The 21,508-nt window shown below is 44.3% G+C and overlaps 1 protein-coding gene across 1 annotated transcript in view; it reads right to left on the reverse strand.

Annotated features, from left to right (window-relative positions):
• Nucleotides 1-12,826: 12,826 nt before the first annotated feature.
• Nucleotides 12,827-21,508, reverse strand: part of SMYD3 (SET and MYND domain containing 3) — a 385,279-nt gene continuing 376,597 nt past the window's right edge. Inside the window, exons 12-13 of the mRNA XM_009321269.1 lie at nucleotides 20,346-20,454; nucleotides 12,827-13,552 (exon numbers count right to left, since the gene is read on the reverse strand). Of these exons, the coding sequence (XP_009319544.1) occupies nucleotides 13,451-13,552; nucleotides 20,346-20,454 (211 nt within the window). The 3' untranslated portion in view covers nucleotides 12,827-13,450. The remainder of the gene's footprint in view (nucleotides 13,553-20,345; nucleotides 20,455-21,508) is intronic.

A 21,508-nucleotide genomic window follows, 5' to 3' on the forward strand; every position in this document is an offset into this window, starting at 1 on the left:
ACAAAGGACGTGATGATTCTGCAAAGAATGGAGGTGCTGAAAGTGAAACAGTAACTTTCATCTATAATATTTCAAACGACCTTCGAAATCCTCCTGGACAGGAAATAAAACACAACCCAAACCATCTTACTTTGAGTGGTCCTACTTAAGTATTGAGCAAACTTTATAATAATGGTAATAAAATGGTGCTTGAGGCAGTTTCAGCTATATTACATATTCTCTATATACTATAGATATGGATGTATTCACCCTCTATTGTATATGTATGTGTGTATTTACTTATAGCACACATACATATATGTTTTATGTATGCATAGATACTAACTTTTCTAAGTTTTACTTCTTTCCCTCCCGTAGCTGAAACTGCTGGTTACTAACATCCACATCATATTCTATGTATGAAGGATATAATTTATTTGTAAACTCAGGATGTTCTTGTTTTATAGAGTTGCTTGTATTTTATAATTTATTTACACATCATGGTTGGAAATGCTTATCTAAGTGCTATGCATTGAAGTGTATGTTTGCTAAATCCATCTCACTCTGTCCGTGGCTATGTTCTTTCTCATTATAACAGTGGCATAAAATAGGGCTAAGGAGGAGATACACTGATGGATACAGAACTTACGCTGGTCCCACCAGTGGGTAATTCCAGAAGAGGATGTATCAGTAGTAGATATATATATTTTATCAACTAAATTTTATGGAAAAAAAAAAAGAAAAAGAAAGAACAGCATGAGAACAAGTTCAAAATGTGGAAAGTCACAGCCATTTCCAAGTTGGTCAACGAATGCATTGAGCCTTTTGCCATTAAAATTGTAAAGTTTATTGTTTGCTGGCTAAAAAATATCCCTTTTGTGGTATCTGAGGTGTGAAACATTGTCAAAAATATGATGTCTGGAAAAAAAAATCAAACTATAGTGGCATTAAATGTTTACTTTTATCTTACCAATATATCTGCCTCCCTCTCCTGACTATTTCACTTTGGATGAGAGCATTGGCAGAGAAGATGGTGCTTTTGACCCACAAGAGGATGTGCTATTATAATAGTGAAAGTGAGCAAGATCAAACCTGAAAATAAAACAGCCGAAGGGTTCTACCGAGCAAGTGTTGCTGAGAAGAAAATTCACCAGAAAACAAGAATAACGAAGTGCAGGGTTTGATAGCACAAACCAAGCATAGCACCTTAACGTCTCCTCTGCTGGTGTCCAGAGACAGAAAGAAAACACAGTCACGGGGCCTGACTTGGTCAGGCTTTTACATAAGCTGGCTATGCATACGTGCCTCCCCATATTAGCAGGGATGGCTCCATCTGCATCTGTGAGCAAGGGAAAAATCTGAGACCAAACAAATGATAAAAACGTATTTATAGTTTTTTATCATCCCTGGCAGCTGTGATTTCCCTTGGCCACCGTGGAGGTATATAACACAATGTCAGAGTAATAAAAGGCGTTTGTGTCCATTACTCAAGACATGCTTCTCTCTCAGAGAGATGGTGGCAGGTTCAGCTGACCCCTGAACTTCTGCTAAGGTGTGCGCACTATCTGCTTGCCTTTTGCTCACATTTGTGGTGTTCCCTGTTGATAATTAAGAGAGCGCCTCACTTGCAGGGCAATATGTGAATTAGCTCTCTGGGCAAATCTCAAATGCCCTCTGACACTTGGGTAAGCCCTGACAAGGTCACTGTGCTCTTCCCATTGGAAGAAAACAACCAGTTTTATTTCTTGTGGGGAAGAGAAAAAAGGAAACGATTTAAAACCTCCTTTAAGACACATCATATGTTGGCAGATGATTCCCTCATATTGCCTACTTAAGGAGGGACATGTTAGCATGCTAGGCATCTAAATATTTGGTTGACAGTTTGGTGAGCATTTAAAACAGTCCTTTCTTTGATCTTGTTATTATACCAGCTCGGTGGCAGAGCTAGCAGGTACAGTGGCAGGGGATGCAGTCATCTACGGTGACCATCTCTTCCAGACAAAAAAATATCGAGGTGGCTACAGAGGCAAAGGCTGGCACTTAATGAGACGGTGTGGCGGAGGGGAGGAGAGAGTTTCTCCTCCTTTCTCCTCTCCCAGCAGCAAACCCTATGACGCCAGTGCTACCTTAGCTGTTCCCCCAGGCCAGTGAATTTGCGTGCTGGTGCCTCTCCACAGTAGCTTTAAATGAAGATAAACAGCCATTTCTTTCATCTGTGGGCTGTTCAGAATAGCTCTGATTTGCTCTAAAGAGCTAAAAGGCTTATTGCCTATTTTTGAGGTAATTTATCTTCATTGCTGTTATCGTGCAGCCACATCAGTATTAAAGAGCCCGAAGTGTCTTATAGTGACAAAAACAGAGAAAAATGGGTTAGCGCAAGTCCTAGCCTTTGTCTAAGGCAGAACTGATGGTGAGGAGCTTTATATGAGCTGAAAACAAAATCAATTTGCTCTTGATCAGTTCTGAAGCCTTACAGACCTCAATGCTACACATCTGGTTTGGGGCAAGACTGCCAGAAAAGGTTTTTGGGCATGGTGCGATAGCAGGGGCTCACACCTGGCAAAAGGCTGATGTCCTTATGAGGCCTGCTTGAAACTTTTGGCATCTCTTGTAAACTAATGCCCTAGCCATGACCAAGTCTTGTCTTTAAAACCAATAACTTGCCAGACTAAAACTCAGGAGAGGGTTTAGCATGGAAACCTGACGGGCCCCATCTCCTTATTGGGTCCTGAACAAGCTCTCCAACTACTGGAAAACCAGGAGAAGGGGAAGTAGTTGCTACAGCTGGTTCCTCTCCCACATCTGCCCACAAACCACTGGGGCTCCTGGGCCCTCACCCTCATTTTGGCTCGCAGCACTAGCTGCCTGGACACTGCTGAGTAGGGAGTGCAGCAAGAAAATTCAGCTCCCAGCCTCTCAGATGAACACAAAATTAATGTTTAGTTCCTCTAGAAAAAGGCCATCTGTGAGTGGATTTTACGTTTTATGATATCTGTTAGTATTCGTGACAGTTGCCGATCTGGCAGTTTTGGAGGCTGACATCTGCTATTTAACCGCTGAGCAACGCTATACTGGCTGTGACCACACAAATGCTCTACATTGCTCAAAGACCACTTTCATAACCTCCAAAAACAAGTAGGTAGCTTGGAGGTCCTATTCACTCTCCCTTCAAGAACAACCCTGGCAAGTGCTGACCTGGGAAAAACTCTAAGACGGCCAAAAACGGTCCATCCCCAATAGATGCTTGTCTAGGGAAAAGACCTGCATTCATATTCATATATGTTTACGTGTGTCTCTTCTGTGGATGCTTACTGCACAGGTTTGGCACCCATGCTTTGCATCAGATTGCGGGTTTCATGCCAACCAACTGGCAGCCAAACGCATGCAGCTGTGTGTGTCTGGCGCACATCCATTTTTCCATTTCTATCTCCTAGAGACCCAAGTGCAGCCAGATGCGTGGGTGCAGTGTGCGGGACTCGGGGCTTGCTGTGGAGAGGAAGTCTCACCTCCAGCGATGGAGGACCTTTGTGACTCACTTTAAAAGAAGCAGGGACTGTCCTCGTCCCTGTCTCATCCCTGTTCAGCTTCATTCTCTGAATGACGGGAAACCAGGGAGACGGGAGAAAACCTGACATTTTCCTGTATTTAGTTTGTCGAAAGATGAATTGCTCATTGTAGTTACAATAAAGCAGGGAGTGGGGGAGCACACAAGCCACCCCGCTTGCTGGGCTGTGCTCTGCAGACTCTTCCACACCGGTGCCATTGGATCATTGCTCAGCATGGCCCCTTGCAAACTGCCCCTTGGAGCTTGCTTGGAACAAGAGCGCCCAGCGGTGCTGAAAGAGTAGCAGTGCTTTTACCCACTTTGTCTTTCAGTGCCCGTCCATGCACAGCTCGCTCCCATCTCTGTGTAGTTGGATGCCCAGGGACACAACTATGAAGAGATTCATGGCAGGTGTGGGAAGATTCACAGCCTGTTTTTATTAAAGAGCAAGCTGCCTGCTCCTAAACTATATTTGATGGAAACCTCTCAATACCCAGCAAGCGGCACCACGGGAGCCAAGCAAGATGCTGTAAACATCATTTTCTCCTAATTTCCAAGGACAATGGAAGACATCACAATTACGCAAATAATGAGAAAGATAACAGTTCGGCTCCTCACCCTGCGGCTGGTGACTCATGCTGCCCCTGGGGGCTGGCGTAGCTGGGACTCAGCCTGCCCTGAGTTTCCAGCAGCTCAAAGAACATTTCTGAAGGTTATATGTAAAGCCATTAAGATGCTGTGAAATCCACAGAGAAGCTTCTGAACAGCCTCTAAGCCTTGGCATTGCAGACTTTACATCCATCAGACTCTATTCTTTCTGCTGGCAAGGCTGAAACAATGGGCGCACCAGTCCTAGCCTGCTTGACAATTAGCATTGCAGTGGCATGAAGTGGTCTGCAGAGTGGGTCAGTCACAGGAACAAATGCTATGTGCATACTAAATAAAAACCTAGCCTAGCAGGAGGGCTTCGCACCTGAAATCTTTGATGGAGATGCAGTCAGTGTGAGAGTACTGGGGCACTGAAATACTTCCCCAGTGAAAAAATTGTTCTGGGACTGATTTCTCCACCCAGTAACATCACCTAGGCCCTCATGACTCATTCAGTGAAATATTTATTTATTGGCCCTCTGAATAATTCCTGGCTTATGTTTATGTCCTGTTAACAGTTTGCTTTCCAAATTTTTCCATATGTTTGCAATATACACCGGCCCAAGAGGCAGGTTTCCCAGCTCTCAGTGGCAGGTTAGTGTAAACATCAAAGTCAAAGCTTGTGAGCCTCCCTAGGAGGTCATTGCAAAGCTATGCTTGGTTTCTTATTAAGGTGCTTTTAAGGCCATTCTGAGCTGGCCATTTTCACTGCTGTACACTGCACTAGGTGTGGCACTAGGGCAGCGATGCTGCTGGTACACAGCCCCCACAGCTGCAGAGAGGTAGCACCAAGGGGAGACAAAGGGGATGGCAGACCCAGTCCAGGTCCATGGAGGTGGGTGGACATTCATAGACTTGTCAGCAATTTAAGAACAGAGCGATCGATACCAGGTGAGCTGCAGAGAGGATGAATGTGATGGTGCCTCACTCATCCCTACAAAGGCACAGGGCACGCAGTGGTACCACCTGGCCGGAGACCTGCAGCAGAGACGCCGTCTCATTTTGGGAGTCATTTCATTGTCACACTTGGAAGCAGAAAACCCACTGGGGCTAGGGGGGGAAAACGCAAACAACCCAAACCCCTATAATCTAATAGTTATGTCAAAGCTAGCTATGAAGATTTGGGATGTTTTTTCCCTTCCTCAAACAGGAACTTTGAGTAAAATTGACCCTCACGCTAAGCCATTTTGAGCTCTTCATAAGCTAGCACCATAAAGTGTGGAGGCTGTTATACTGCCTTATCTTGCTGACATTGTGAACCTTTGAGCTTTAAATTCCCCCTGTGATCCTAGAAATTCTTCCCTGGCAAGACAGAGGAGGTCTGTCTTTATTTTTAAAGCACACACTGAGGTAACTTATAATTAAACGCAAAATAATCAAAGTGTTTCAGATGGGAAAGCTGTAAACCCATTCCTCTAAGAAATCATACACCTAACCACATCCTAGAAGCTTCGCTTGGCTGCAAGGTCTTGCCTGATGGCCAGGAGCTGGCCCTCTCGCCGTCGGCTGCTTCATGCAGTGAGTTTTTGCTGCAAGAAAATTCATACTGCACCTGAGGTGTATGGCAGGACTGGGTCAAGGCTGGCACAGGGGCACTTGTGCCAAGTCTGGGCTTCTCTGCCTGGGACCATCTGCCGGCCTGAGGCAATTCAGGGTTTCCACCATTTTCATCTGGCAGACTGCGTAAGCTTTTTCATGGGAGTTGCAGATGGTAGAGGGAATTCAAGCCTAATGACAGCAAGGTTCACTTTCCTCAGGTGCCTTTTGAAAATCCCCCTTCCGTGGGCATCCACAGGCCCCAGGCTGCAAAGCCCTGCCACACAAAATGGCAGTGACAGCTGAGCCTGACTCACTGCAAACCTCATTGCAGGACTTTAGGGAAGGCAGACGGTGCCAGATCTGGCCTGGCTCAGCCGGCACCAGGAAGCGATGGGCACAAAAAAGCTGCCGTGGTCCAAAGCCAACGTAGTAGTTGAAGACTTGTCCTGCTCAACTGTTGTTCTATGACACTTGCCAAGAGTGGAGCAGCAAGATATACACTTCCATGCCACTTCAGAAATTATTTTGTTGTTTGTTTTTTTTTTTTTAATAGAGCCTTTTCCTCTCTGTTCTCTCCCCCCACCCCGCCCCCGAAGCTGGACACTTGACATCTTTTTACAAGGGTAAAGCCTCAACAGCTTCAAGGGTGATGGACCCCTGGGGAGAGGCTGTCACAGGCAGAGCAGGACACGAAGAGGGCGGTGAGGAAGGCACAGGTTTCCCTGCAGTGCAGAGCTGGGAAGCAGGAAGCCCCCTGCAGCTCACGAAACGCTCACTGCGGCAAGAGGTGGAGGACCTCAAAAAGTGCCCCGAGGCACCTTTGTCCTGTACTGTGAAAAACGCAATAAGCTCTAGAGCTGGCTTTGGCATGTTGCTGCATTCCCTACATGTAAAGGAAAGGTGTTTGCTGAAAATATCACGTCAGGCAGGAGGAACAAAATCCCTGCCTTTGCCTCCCTCGGCTCCTCATTTGGCTCCAGTCTGAATTGAGATACCTGCCAGCTAAAGGACTGACAGGGCTCAGTTAAGGGGAAAGAGGCCTAGGTTAATGCCCTTCTGGCTTCATGGGCTAGATTTGAGTGAGTCTGTACCTCTTCAGAGCTCTGCACATGTCATTTCTGCAGCTCTGCAAATGCCAACCAGGGGTTTGTCAGCAAACTGGCCTTTTTCCAGCTCACGAGCAGGACAAGCTCCTCTCTCCCAGCACCCAAACCCATAATTCCTTGCGACTTAGCAGCAGATTTCAAAGGGGTGTTCCACAGCAGATAGGCTCTTGATGAGGTTTCCACCACCTTGGAAGGACACATTTTGCCAAGACTTTAGATTTGAATGGTAAAACGAGCAGCTTTGTGGCCTGGGTGTATCACAGTCACATTACATGGATTGCACGAAGAGCTTTGGGGATCTGGTGAAATGAACTTGGACAATGCCCATCTAAAGGTTTTTTATCCATCTTCCCATCTACCACCCATAAAGCAAGGCAGTGGGCTGCCCCATCCCAGACCTGGGATCAGCATTCCTCAGGTCTTTCTGATTTTCAGAGGCTTTCTGTTGGCAGTTTAATGCATCTCTGCCAGTTTCCTTTTTTTCATGTTGAGTTGCAGTTTGACTTGAGTAAAATAAACTGCAAGGAAAAAAAAAATGCCCAGCAATCAGCACAGACCTATTTGTAGAGAGTACAAAATCAGATTTTTGTCTATTTTTTACAAATTATGTAACAGTCCCCACAGAAAACATTTGGTAAGGGGAAAAAAAAATTCTTTGTATACCCTCATTACACTGACCTTTTAAAATACCGTTATTTACTGGTGCCTTCAGCCACAGATGTTCAGAAATTAACATTCCCAACTTGTGAAGGAGAATTGCCCTCATCCAGCATCCCTGTTAGCATGATGGGGAACATCACTCCCCAGTAATGGTATTTTGATCACGGTCCTATATAGGGTATAAGCTGGGTACAAGATGTTTGTGACATTAAAGAGAATAGAAAAAACAGACATTGAGGAATTTCTCCCCAGAGCTTGACATGACTTTGAAAAGGAGACTGAAGTACAGCAAGGACCCTTGCATCCAAATGGGTGAAATGGGACTGCCCAGGAGAAGCAGAAGCAAACCCCCAGCAGTCAGTGACTGCTCCCTTTCACACAGTCCCCATCATCTCTACTACTCCAGTTCCCAGACCCCCAGCTGTCCCTCAGCTGTAAGGCTACTGCTATAGCTATGGAGGCCAATTCCTCTCTGCAGCGGTGTGATGCCCACAACCCTCTCCAAAGACTACAACAGCTTTTCCATCCTTCACTGTGGTCTCCTGCGTGTGTTGCTGCCAGTGGGAGGGATGGCAGCTGTGTGACTTTGCAACACATCACCTGGGTGTCCCCAGCTCAGCAAGGGACAGCACAAGGAGGATCAGGCCAGACATCTCCTCTACCTGTTCCATCACAGGATGCTCAGCACCACACCTGGCACCTACTACAACAGGAAGGCAACACTAAAAAGGCGTCATTAAAAGGAGCATCATTAAAAGTAAACAGGGAAGCATAGCACAGAGCAGAGCGCAGAGCCTGGGGGAGGGGAGGAGTGGAGCTCTGCTAATTTTCTCATCAGACGCCCTTCTCTATTACCGTCTCCTGGCTCCTGCTCTGAAAGTCAAGTGGAGTTGTCAAGAGGAATCACCTGTGGTTTAAAGTGCAGCTTTCCTCTGAGAGGTATGTAAAATTGCCACCTTCGTATTTGGAGCCTCTGGGGACTGGGAATCAGAGCTGCTGAATTGGAGGGGCGGAGGAAGAAAACATTGCTCTTTCCTCCAGTCTCGTCAGCCCCACTAGACCAGCCCTTAGCTGAAACAGAGACGGGGGAGCAGGCTCCTTAGCTCCAGGTAAGGAGACCAGCAAGTGCTGCCTGCCCGAGCCCAGGAGATGGAGAGGAACTTTAAGCAAAGAAGGCGTTGCGTGATTATCCCCTTCCTCCTGTCCTGGGGTCAGTTGGAAGAAGAGATTGTGCTCTGTCCTCATTGAGGCATCTTTGGAGTTAAAAAGGACTCGGGCAGGATGCTTCAGCCCTGCCTGCTTGCTGTGAGCCCCATCAGAATTTGGTTAACACAGAGCTGGAGCGTCTAAGACTACTGAAAATCTTGTGTGTATGTGCCTTTCTGTGCGTGCCTGTCTCTGTAGCTATATAGGGATATATTTAAAAGAAGGTTAATTGGTCTCCTGGGAACTATAAAGAACTTGTTAGGTTCCTCTGTGTGAGCAGTGACTGTATGAAGCCTAATTACTAAGCCTGAGGTTTTTTGGTTTTTTTTTTTTTTTGGGGTAAAAGCACAAGATTTCACTAAGGTCCTTATTAAAACCTACAAAAAGTCTAAAGAATGATGGAATTAGAATTGATTTGTCCATGTTGATCACAAGTGCAGAGCAAATAAAAACCTTGAACTTTCCCCATGAAATACTAATGGGGGTCATATAGGCACGGCTTACACATCACTATTGGGGATAAACAGAAACCACTGTGCTGAATGGCCAGAATAGCAGACTGCAGACTTTTAGGTAAGGTGCACTCTTTATGCTTAGGGCAGGAAAAATACACACTTAAATGTTCTTGCAGGGAGCATTTTACAAATCAGCCATCTCAAATGTATTTTCAGGCTGATTAACTTTGTAAAATCAGAAATGGCAAAGGACTTTTGTATAGGAAAATGTACATTGATGGGAAAGAGAAAATAGCCATTTAAAAGAAGGAAAAAAAAAAAAAAAGAGGAGCTGTAATGTGGCTTTGGTCTGAAATGCCCAAAGGTATTTGCTTGGGATTTTCAGACTGTGCTGAATTTTGAGTTTTTTAGTTTGCTGAAGTGCTGTGGGTAGAGACCAAAGCTTCCTCTATGTGGAGGAGGCATGGCTTAGGCAGGGGCAGCTCACATCACTCTGTCCATGTGTGGCAACTCAGTTTTGGAGGAACTCTCATGCAATGCCTGTAATTACGAGAAAATACGATTATGCCATTCCGTCCCGCACAACCCACAATGACAAAGTCCAACTATGGATGTCAGTCTGACCCTGGCTGATTTGCCCAAGGTCAGACACAGTTTCTTGTGCAGCGGAGAAGCCAAGCCAGAACTCTGCATCCATCACTGTAAGACCTTCCTTCTTCTCCTTGTCTTATGGGAGATTTAATTCTGAATCAGGAAAAAAAAAAAAATCCTCATAATTGGCACAACCTCTGTGAAAAACAGAACTCTGTTCATTAAGAGTCTTGCAGTGGCCAGGGACTATTTGGAATATGCTGTGCGGGGAAACAGCCTCTGTATTTCACAAATATGCTGTGTTAAAAAATAAAAAGTCTAAGAAAAGATAGCTTAAAAAACCTAGCCTCCAGAGAACAGGGTTACAGCGAGAAGCAGAGAAAGGGCTGAGTGGTGGGAGAGTTTTGCTGGCATAAACTTGTGCACAACTCCACACACAGGTTGATAGACTCAAGGAGGTCACAGCTCTAAAAAATTGTTTCACTGCATTTTCTCATGAGTGTCTTTACTTTCTACTACCTCTGCTATGCACTGCAAGTTCTGTTTGCTAAGGGCCCAGAGAGTTTTTACTTCCAGCATCAGGTCAGCAGACCTTGAGGGTATGGATACAGAGAATTACACCATGCTTAAAGAAACAGCACAGTTTAGGGAACTAATTTTTATTTATTTATTTTTTAAGACAGGTGTTTTGTTCGACTGGTATCAATTATTCTCAGCAAAACTGTATCCTTCCCCCATGTTTTCTCCTGTGTGTTGGTACTGCTTTTCTTCCAAACACATACTACAATGCAATGCTCGCTCTAAGTGCAATCTAACATTGTTGCTCCTGGACTAATTTAAGGCATAGTGACAAATCAAAATATATTTCTAAACCTTGTGGTGAACCCAACTTACCATTACTTTCCAAAAGGTACTGGAAAAGTCTCTGACCTGCTGGAAGCAAGCAGCAAGCCTGCCAGCATTACAGATAGATAATGTTGCAGTCTGCCTCTCTCTCTCTGACTTTAGCATCTTTATCTTAGCAAGCTGATACCACCTGAAAAATTTGACAGATATTATTCTTGAAGGCCAAAACATGATGTCTGTGCAAAGACAACTCCAGCTATTTTGAGTCTGAGCTGAAAAAATAAGATTATTTGATTTGAAATGAGTGCTTATCTAATGTTCCTTCCTTGCTGGCATGGTTGTTGCTACCACACTTTCAAATGATGCATTTAGCTAAATCTCTCTGCAGTCACCAGCCGGCCTTCTTCGCAGAAAATAGGCTGGAGTGGGAACACTGGGAGAGAAAAATCTGCCCGCAACAACCTCCTCTGCAGCATCAGCAGCCCTGCTGGTGGTGTTAGTACATGTGAACCTCCAAGGGAAACCGCTCAGTAAATTACTGTAACCAACCAGAAAACTTGACTCTTTCCTTGACCAAGGTGAAAGAAATGCAAGTTTTGCATCAACAGTAATGAATATAAAGCATGAATTATGCCCCCGTACTAAGGAATCTCTGCAGACCAGCCCAGAGAAGGCGGCCAGGCAGGGCAGGCAACGGGACGGTGCCCTCAGGACACTGATCTGGAAACCTGAGCCACAGACCAACCTGGGGCCAATTTGGTTTCTTGCATTGCTCAGTGAGCTGCGGGTCAATTTCCTACAGCCCCATGCACATGGCAGCACTTGCCGTTGTGATGCTCTGCAGCCAACATAGCACACTCTCCGTTTCCCAACAGACAGTTGTTGAACTGTTTCACTCTCATATTTTCCCTGAGCATCTGCTATAGACCACTGCTGAGGAGAAAATACCAGTGTAGGTAGATCCTTCAGCTTGATGTAATGTGGCCTTTCTCATCTGACATCAAGTAACTCTACCCCTCCCCTAGTGCCTGCCTTTCCCTGCTATTGCACTTAGAGAGTTGAGGTGTCCTTGTACCAGAAGCCCCAGAAAACAGTGCTGCAGTTCACACACACAGATGTGTCTGCATACACGAGAGCTGGCAGGCTGTCTCCCAGTATATGCTGCATAAACTAATGCATCGTCTTACCTTACATTCTGAAGTCACTTCCATTTGCAAATCAGTATTAGATATGTAATCCTGAGATAACATAAGCATCGTCTTCATGCAAAAGCACATGATTTCTAACATGCATGTGCCCCTTTAAAACCAGAAAATAGCTCTTCAAGACAGGGTACCCCTCACATTTTCTGATTGTCCATCAGTGATGGCACTACTTTGTCAGAAATCCCAATAAATGCAAAGGTCTGACCTTTTCCCCCGGATAATTTCCTTTTCATAATAATAAGAAGACCCAACCAAGCAGTGAATTTCTGCAAGGATTATTGCACTTCTTGGGTGGCTGATATGACTTGGCCTCTGGCATCAAGCCATGCTACGTACTCCAGAAACGCACTGCATTTCATAGGTTATTGCTTGCATATTACTGCTGGGCAAGTGAACACTCCATATGCTGGAACAAATTCAAACGCCTTGAAAGGAGATATCTTCCTCAGCGTTGGCATTCATGTGCTGTGGCTGTAAATTACGCCCAGAGTGTTCATTTTCTTTTTAAATGTGTTCTCATCTCATAATAATTAATGGTGTCAAGTTGCTGGTGTGAAAAAAGCCTGACTTTACAACGATGGATTAATGAAATAACAGTCATGGCTGGAGTAGCAGCAATAAATTGTTAGAGAGGAGTGACACACCTGAAGTGATACTTTCAAAGGCCTAAAATTATTTAGGTTTCAATGTTCCTCATAAATATTTGGCTTTTGTTAACATTTGTTTCTGTGTTAAAAATGGAAGTCAGCAGCTCTGGCAAGAACAATTCTCTCGCTGATGAGCGTGGGGAAATGGGAAGCCTGTGCTTTCCAAGACATCCTTCTCTCCCCCAGGGATGACCTCCTAATTCAACGGTCATCTGTAGGTCTCAGAGCTTCGCTATTTGGGGAAGTGAAATCCAAACCCCACAGGCTCAGAAAGGTCTAGAAACCACACCTGTGAGCTCATAGGTCCAAACCTCTCTTTTTAAAACTGGTATGAAGTGAGACGCTCCTGAAGCAGTCAAAATGGGGAGAAAACAGAGTAAGCGATTTCCACATAGATACACTTCTGACTAAATTTTTTATTCAATCTATTTTAATATTCAATATTATAACATATGAAATGCAAGAAGAAGAGGGACAGAGCCCTGCAGATATATTGGGAGGGGGGAAAATCTCATTTAGAACATTGGGAAACTTATTTGATGTCAAAGAGCACAAGATCAGGCTTTTGGAAACCAGACCTAAGGGCAAGGCAAAGGGAAAAAATATATTCTTTCTACTTATAATGTGTCTGACACGAGATTCTTAGTTGCTGGCATAAGCTGGTATAAAAAATTGACTGCTGATATCAATGGAATTATATCACTTTGTAACTGGTGAAGACTCTGTATGCATTTCCCAATACTTATTATCAATTAAATTAGGTGTTGTAAATTGATAATTAGGTATTGTCAATTAGATTGTTTGGTGGGAAAAAAACCCCAATCCTCTGAAAATTGCAGATACTTCTCCAGACATCAACTCAATTCAGATCATACAGCAAAACTAATAAATACTAAACATTTTTGTAAAGCAAGTAGGACCTAATGAAAAGACACTAAAATTATCAAGAAGCTTCCCAATGCAATAAAAAGCATTTGATTTCCTTTCTCCTTGAATATTTTGTTTTCCAGACTGGAGGTTTTCTTCACTGTGTTCTCATGATGGCCTCACACTGTTCTTTTATCTCCATCAAGGCTTGCATCAGGCTGTGATCTGTCCCATGGGTCACCTTCATAATATTATAAGCCTTGAGGAGAGAACAGAAAGGGACACGTTAGTCATTGCGCAGACCATACGAAGGGGGTGGTCACTGCAGTGGGGCAGGGATGTAAGTGCTGGTTCTCAAGTGGTTGGCAGCTGGGGACTTAAATGCATGGCATAATAGAAATAGGAGTGAAGTATCCCAAAGTGTATAATGATTTGTCCCTGACAAAGGAGGAGGCACTGACACATTACTCTTAGGTGTTAAAGCCCATGAATATGTTGCACAGATGGATGTCTGGAATAGTAGAGGAAGATACTTTTGCACTGAGGCATGAAGGCCATTTTGAGATTGGTCAACTACAGCAGCCAAGGTTTTGGTACATTATTTAAAAGGCGACTGTGACATTCATGATGTTAGTAGCCTCAAAGTCCTGTAAATAGAAATGGATTAATGCTTAACCAATGGAATAAAATGCCTTAACTGTATCAGGAGAAACTATGCATAGCATCAAACGAGTACATTAATAGTTTCACTCTAAAAAGGCATGCAGGGGAATGGGTCTTTGCTGCTTTTCCCAGGGATTATTTTCTCTGTGCGTTGGTCATCTTCTATTCCGAGGCCAATTTACGCTTGCTGATATTGTCTGTAGTGTTGCTGATTCCCTGCCACAGATATGTCTGAAATGCTCTTTGCCCAGCTCATGTTTAGATCATCATTTTTATATGACATTTCTGCTTCTTCCTTCTATTAAATTCCTCCTGCAAGGAGAAAGTACCAGATGGAAATGGATTCAGCACTTCTGAAAAAAGAAGAAGGGAGCTAGAAGTGTACTGGTAGCAGAAAAGACATCAGAGATTTTTCCTCATCCCAAACCGAGGAATTGTCAAAAGCTAAATGCAGTGTGTGTTTCAATGAGTTCCTAGTCCAGTCAGCTAGCAAAATTCAGCTAAATCAGCTTTGGACTGCAGAAAAAGGAACTTTTTGGAAAAAAATGTTGAGGAAGGAGCTTCATTTAAATTGGAAAGATAAAAATAAAAATAAATATATTCTTTGGTGGAATGAATGAAAGCCTACTACCAAATTCTAGAGACTGGCAGCATATGGAAATTCTAGCACAGTTTATATTTGCTTCGAATTAGCTCATTCTTAAAAGAAGAAGGAGACAGCAAAAGATTGGAAGAACAAGTTGAAATAGCAGTCAAAACAAATCAGAGTGTGCAAGGAGCTCTAAAAAGAGTCAAATATGTTCTGAGCTACCACAATGCCCTACTACTAAATGATAAAATATTCAGTTAAACAGAACAATGGAAATGCTTTCATCACCATTAGAAATGCCTAAGAAATGTGAAATAAAATCAGAAATCCTCAATTTTTGCATATTTCTATTTTAGCAGAAATACAAAGCTGGTCATGTTTTTGCAAAATGTTTGCAAGTAAGTCATAATTATACTCCCTGCAAAGACTACCTCAATTGTTCTTAGTGTTCTGCTTTTCCTAATTTAACATATTGGGGAAATGTCCAAGCCAAACTATTCTATGATTCTATTAGATCACAGAAGTATTTCAGCATAGTGGAGTGTGAGGTATTAAGCTGTACAAGAGCTTTTTTTGGTAAATAAATAATTGAAAAAGTAGTGTAAAAAGCAAGAATAAGAGCCAGTCCTTCCCTGGCAGAGACAGTGGGATGGAGAAAGATGAACACTTGCATGGTATAGGAATCCCTGGATGGTGCAGAGCAGGATAGCTGCAAGTGGGATCCCATGCATGTTGCAGTGCAGCAACACGTAGCTGCGCGCAGGCTAACTAGGAAGGGACAGGATCACCCTAGAGCGAAGCAGCCAGGTGAATTGGCCGTGGGTCCAGACACACTTGGTGCATGGTGTTCGCATGCCCTGGCCAAGAAAGCTGTTGGATTTATTGTGAATGACCTGTGCTAAGAGCTGTGCATTTGGATACATCTGAGTCGCAGTCCTGCGATCTTCAGCCCACCTACAGGACAGAGGTCAGGCTGGTAGTGATGGACCTGGACAGCCTGATGCACAGCCAGTGATGTCCATATGGATATGCCTCTGTTAAAAGGCAAAAATCCTTAATATCAAACCTAATCTTGAGATAATGCTACCATTGCTGACTTCTCTCTCACCTCCAACATTTCCTTTCTGTTCCCTTTCTTTCCTCAGTATGGCAGATAAATGCACCCAGTCTTCATCCTTTTGTTTCCTCAGGGAGAAAATCATTCTCATGCAATGTACTGTCTCACATGCTGCAGTACGAATCAGAACCAGCTGCATCGAAGTTAGAATAGCAATGACTTCTGTAATCCCCAAATTAAACTGGCATTAAGTTATGTAGCTGTTTTTGCAAAGGTCAGTGCAAAACCGGGGATAATTTCACCTCCAAAGCAAGGAATTGTTTTACTGGGCAGAAGCAGGAACATGCAGGCTCTCTGAACGCTCCCTTGCTCCTAAATTGCACAGCTAACCAGCAGAGTCGAGGCTGAGCAGAGTCTTGTGGTCTGTGTGGTCTTCCTCTCAGCTAAAAGAACAAATTTAATTATGAAAAACTATAGTAATCACAAAGGAGCAACATGGGCCACAGTGTCATCAACCACATACTGTCTCCCTGAAGAATATAAAACCCATTAGACTAGTGGTATGGCTGTTGCTCCATGAATGCAAATGAAATTCAGCGCAGTCGTTTGTGCCTGATTTGCATGGGGATGGGACAGGATGCCCATCACCACAGCTGCGGGGAACTGTGAGCAGATGCAGGACGGCACCGCTCCATCACAGGGAAAGCAGAAAGCAAATGGCCATGCGCCAAAATGGCATGAAGTGAAGGCTAGCATTTCAGAGGGAGTATCTGTGTTTCTCCATCTCTCTCGATTGAAGGGGACACTTGCTAAAGCAGGCATAGGAAAACCAAAAACTATCACAGTTACTATCACCCACAGCCGGTAAACAATTCAGCATTTGAAGCAAACACCTAGAGAAAGGGGATTTCTTCAGTGTCGCTGTGAAACCTGGGAGGGATTTTACCCCAATTCCTGTGCTTTTTGCCTCCACACCAGGGATTACAGTAAGAAGGGAAACGATATTGTACCTATTGCAGGCCTTCATGAGACAAGACAGCCATGCCCATCAGCTCATGGGAGGACAAAGGTGCTCCTGCAACCGTGCCAGCCAAGTGCAGGGTCTGCAGGGGAAACTGGCTGGTCAGTGTCATACATGTGTGCATCCTCCTGCCATCGCTAAGTGGCTGGGCACTGCTGCCCTGCTCAGAAAAGTGCATGGGTACAGGCAGCCACTACCACCACCACCACCACAGCCCAGAGGATGCAGCAGCAGCGAAGACAACGTGCTGCAGCACTCATCGGCTCGCTTTGAGGAGACAACGCTCAGAAATGAACTCATCTCCTTGTATCCAAGCCTTCCCCTCTGCACCCTGCCTGTCCTCCCAAACCGAGTCCAGCTCCACTCAGGTTGTGGGCAAGCAAACAGGTGAGCTTACAGTACTGTGAAGGTAACAAATGACACCTAACAAATATTTATGCTAATGAGTGCCGCTTAGGACGAATCTATACACTTGCTAGGGGCTGCCGTGAGCTCCAGAGATGCAGATTCAAACTGGGCTCCTGCAGGAGTGCTGCTTCCCGGTCAAGAAGCTTTTCTCTTCACAAGACAGCTTGTTTCAACTTTTGTTATTGTTGCTGCTTTTTACAGTCATTCCAGGCTCTTTAAATTAGGTTTGTCAGACTGGGGGTCCAGCTCCAGCCTTTTGCTGACGAAGGTTTTCCTGATCTATAATTCCATTTGTCCTCCCACCATTACACCTTTCACATATATCTATATATATGTATATAAATTTAAAAATAATATGTTGGTTGTACAATAAACCAAGGGCTACCTTCAGGTTTTATTCCAGAAGTGGAGTATTGCCTCTCTGTAACACTTCTATTTCCAAAACCTGGCAAATTAGATTCTGCAGGGCCTAATATACTTTTAGGGGGTGATTTCATTTTAATGGGCGACATAAAGCCCTCCACAACATTTAAGCCTTCTTTGGGGGTGCAGGGCAGACAGCTAAACCCAAAGGGCACTAAGAGTCAGGTGGTTATGACAGTGATTCATTTTCGGGTGGCACAGAGAGCAGCAGTAAGGGCTGGGCTGCAGAGCTGTGTATGAAGATCTACTGGTCTTAACAGACTGTGCATCTGTTGCAGAGAGGCTGTCAATCCCCAGCAGCTCTGAGGCTGTGCCTGATTAAACAGGATTTATATGAGTGACGTGAATTTCACTCAGATCTCAATTCCTCTGCACCTTCCACATCCTTCTCCTTAATGCCACACTGAAATTAGTCTGACGAGAGCTCCAACAGGGTGCTATTCAGTGTCAGAGTGTATTAAGAAGAGAAATGAGGCAGAGAAGGTAATCGAGTTTCTGCTCTGAGCATGTGGCATGCTCTGTTGACACATCTAATCACAAAGGGCCAAACTGCGTTCTCATATAACTCTAGGACATTATCTGAGTTATATTAGGAATCACATCCTTTACTCACAACAAACTGGGAAATCTATCTTGCTGTAATTTGTTCCAGTGTAGACAGCAACAAAGGGAATCAGTTTCAGATCTCATCCAAAGCAGTGTTGCGTCCTGTGCTTACAAGTTGCATGGAGAAACAGGATGACAAGAAGCTTTTCCTCCTCTCAGCTGTGCTCCCAGAGAGTGGGAGTTCAGTCTCTCCCTGTCTCACACATGTGGGTGAAAAGGGGGAGGCTGAAAAGGGAATAGGCAAAACCACAACAGGCTTAGTTTGTAAATGGTTCTGCATCTCAGCTGTAAAGCACTTACTGTGTCCTTATGGACTACTAATAGCTTGGAGACCACAGTTAGACGTGCACTCAGGTATGGCATAGAATGGTAAGCAGCACCATATTCTCCCTTTTCCGGGACAGAGGAGATCACAGCTTGAAAAAAGGTTTCCGTGTTAGGCATTGCTCAGTATTCAAAGGATAATACAGTAGCAATCTGGCTTGCAATGGGCAACTTCTTCACTAAAAACATACAAAACACCATCACAACTTCCACCTTCACCGATGAGCAGCATTCAGATGTCTCTAGGGGAATTCACTCTAGTTTAATTTCATGCAGTGTCATATTAGAAATGCAGTTAAAAGAATGCCTGTTGATATATTGTGGCAGTATCAATGAAAATAGAAGCTCCTCTGACTGGGGTCTTACTCCACCTGCTAAAAAGGAAAGTGTGAATGTTTGGAAATTATAAATAGTACGGGGGAAATAGCAGAGCAGATTACCTGGCATGTGACAGATATATGCCTTACTTCTGAATAATACATGGAAAATAGAATTGATTACTCTTCCATCTGCTTTTTAATGATCAGAATTGGCCATAATTTAAGTTAAATATATCAAGTGAAGATTTAAGTTACCAAGACTTAGTAAGACTGGCATCACATTAAATACTAATTTGTTATTTCAACATGCGGAAACTATCAGTTATTCAGCTTGCATAATTAATCAGATGTTAAAACTAAATAGATACGGGGGTTGAAAAAAGTAAGTACAAAATACTATCTAGAGAGTCATGACTGATACTGACTTTATAGGGGATCCAAGCAGGAGTAAAAACCACTTCTCCCCCCACCCCCAGTGCGGACACCCATCCCCTTCTATCCCAAGCAGCTGCCCTAACTCTTTGCCACAAGACTAGCTCTTCATATAGTATGGACGTTAAACAAAGGGGACATACAGCCAACTTCTGCACTTCTTTCCAACACTGGTGCCAGCCCAGGGACCCGCTCCGGCCCAGCAGCAAAAGGCAAGTAGCTGGGCCAGGTGGCTTTCTGCAACGCTCAGCAAAGGCAATGAGGATGCTGTGTCAGGCACTGGAGGTGGGCCGAGAGATGAGAGGGGGAACCGCACAGAGCACGTACTGTCTTCAGGCCAAGCTGACCACAAGACAATCAATAATACAAGGGAATAAGCGTAAGACCTCTTTGAGGGGAACTGGAGGCAGCACATCTTCCAGGGGGAGAAAAACACCCTAGCAGTGATTGAGGGTTTGAGATGGGAAGCGAGAGCCTACGTCCTGAGGACATGTTGCACATGGAAGGGGATTCTTCAATATATTTAAGACGATAGATGATAAGATTTAGATATTACTAACAGCAATATAACGGCAGGACAAATAAGAGCCTGGGGTAGGAGGAAATTAATATAAAAGTCAGCTCAGGTACAAGAGGGATGGCTTAAAGCTGAAATATAACTAGCAGAGCACCAGCTGCAAAACCAGATCAAAGAAGGGAAAGATGATGAATGATATAGAAATAGGAGGGATCAAGAAGATGCCTGTTGATTTGAGCATGGCTCACAATAAAATACAAGCATTAAAGGCATTCTCCAATCTGAAATCACAGATCCCTGATAGGGAATAAGGAGGGTAGAAACTGCAGCTGTGCTCCTGTTCTTACACTTTCAGTGCTCCCAGATTCACTTTGCTACGGTATGAAGGAGAGTATGAGGCACTGAGATATTTTTATCTCTTTGGATCTAATAGTAATTTTTCATCCAGGCACCTCTGAGCTATTGAACTGCGATTAGCAGTGACTGATACTGGAGGAAGTCAGTGCCTGAAACGCTGAGCAACAGTGACCCATCACCACACTCAGCTGCAGCCTGGGAAACACCACTGGTAGAAAAAGAGGTGAAGAGTATCCAAAAGCATGAGGTGCAGTCAGAGCAGAAGCGGGGGACACATGGCAGGTTCAGGAGAAGCGAGGGAGGGAGACAGAGAAGAAACAGTTCACAATACTGGCCTGTTTCAAGGTCTCCAGCGCTTGAGGAAACATATCTTGACTGTACTGCAGTTTGCCCACTCGCATCAGCTGGACAGCCCTCAGTGGATGGAAACCAGGATAATACATTCTGCAGAGAAAAAGGAGGAAAATGTGTCACTGTCAGCTCTCACCTTCACAGTCGCTGCTTCTGTGGAGAGCTATTAGGGTGGGACTGCAAAGTCATTGTGAATGTTAATAAGGTACTCAGAGAAAATTAGCTGCACTACTGAGAAGCATGAAATACTGAGGGGAATTAGCAAATTATTACTCTCCATCTCAGAGGAATGCCTTTAACATTATCCTGTTAGAAAGTGACGGGAGTGGGATTATTTAATTCACTACTGTTGGATAATACAATAGCATTTACTGTACTTAGTGTTGCAAACAGAGGTCATTCACAATCCCGGGTCTCTGGAGAGGTATAATTTTAAGAGGAAGCTTTAGTAGGGAACCCAGTCCTGAATCCTCCAGGATGAAGGAGAGGGACTGCAGGGAAAGCAGGTATGTAACATCGAGGCCACCATTTCTGAGGGTTTGCTTGCTGATCCCTGTTGCAGAAAGAACAGGTGCTGCACGTTCAAGGAAACATCTCAGACTTGGCTTGTGCACCTGGACAAGGTATCCGCTAGTGTGAGGATACACTCCCGTTCTCACTCAATTAATTTCACAGAAGCAGAGGTTTTCCATCAATCTCACTAGAGTTAATGAAAACAGAACTATGCTCTCTTTTTCTTCTAGGAAGTAGTTGGAGAGCAATGTCAGCATTAATTCCTCTCACGATGCTCTTGAAATGCCCATGCTTTGATGGTGATCGCTCTGCATTTCCAAAGCCCACTGGCCCTTGGCTCACAACACCTGGATCCCACCCCAGCCCTGTGTCCTGAATATGGAGAGCATGGCATCTCGGAAGAGAAACCTGGGGGCTGCAGTAGGCCATGGATGTGACTTGCCTGGAACTGGCCAGCAGGAAACATGAGGTGAATGGACATACCTGGAAGTGAAGTCACCTGCAAAAGATCTTAGATCTTTTTTGACTAACTACACAAATAAAAGAATAAAAGCCTTAAGCATGACTCACCAAAGACAAATGTCCTGTTTGATCAAACAGCATTTTATTTCCTCAAGTACACCAGTGGTGTTCT

The sequence above is a fragment of the Pygoscelis adeliae genome, unplaced genomic scaffold, assembly GCF_000699105.1.
Source record: "Pygoscelis adeliae isolate BGI_AS28 unplaced genomic scaffold, ASM69910v1 Scaffold463, whole genome shotgun sequence".
NCBI lineage: Eukaryota > Metazoa > Chordata > Aves > Sphenisciformes > Spheniscidae > Pygoscelis > Pygoscelis adeliae.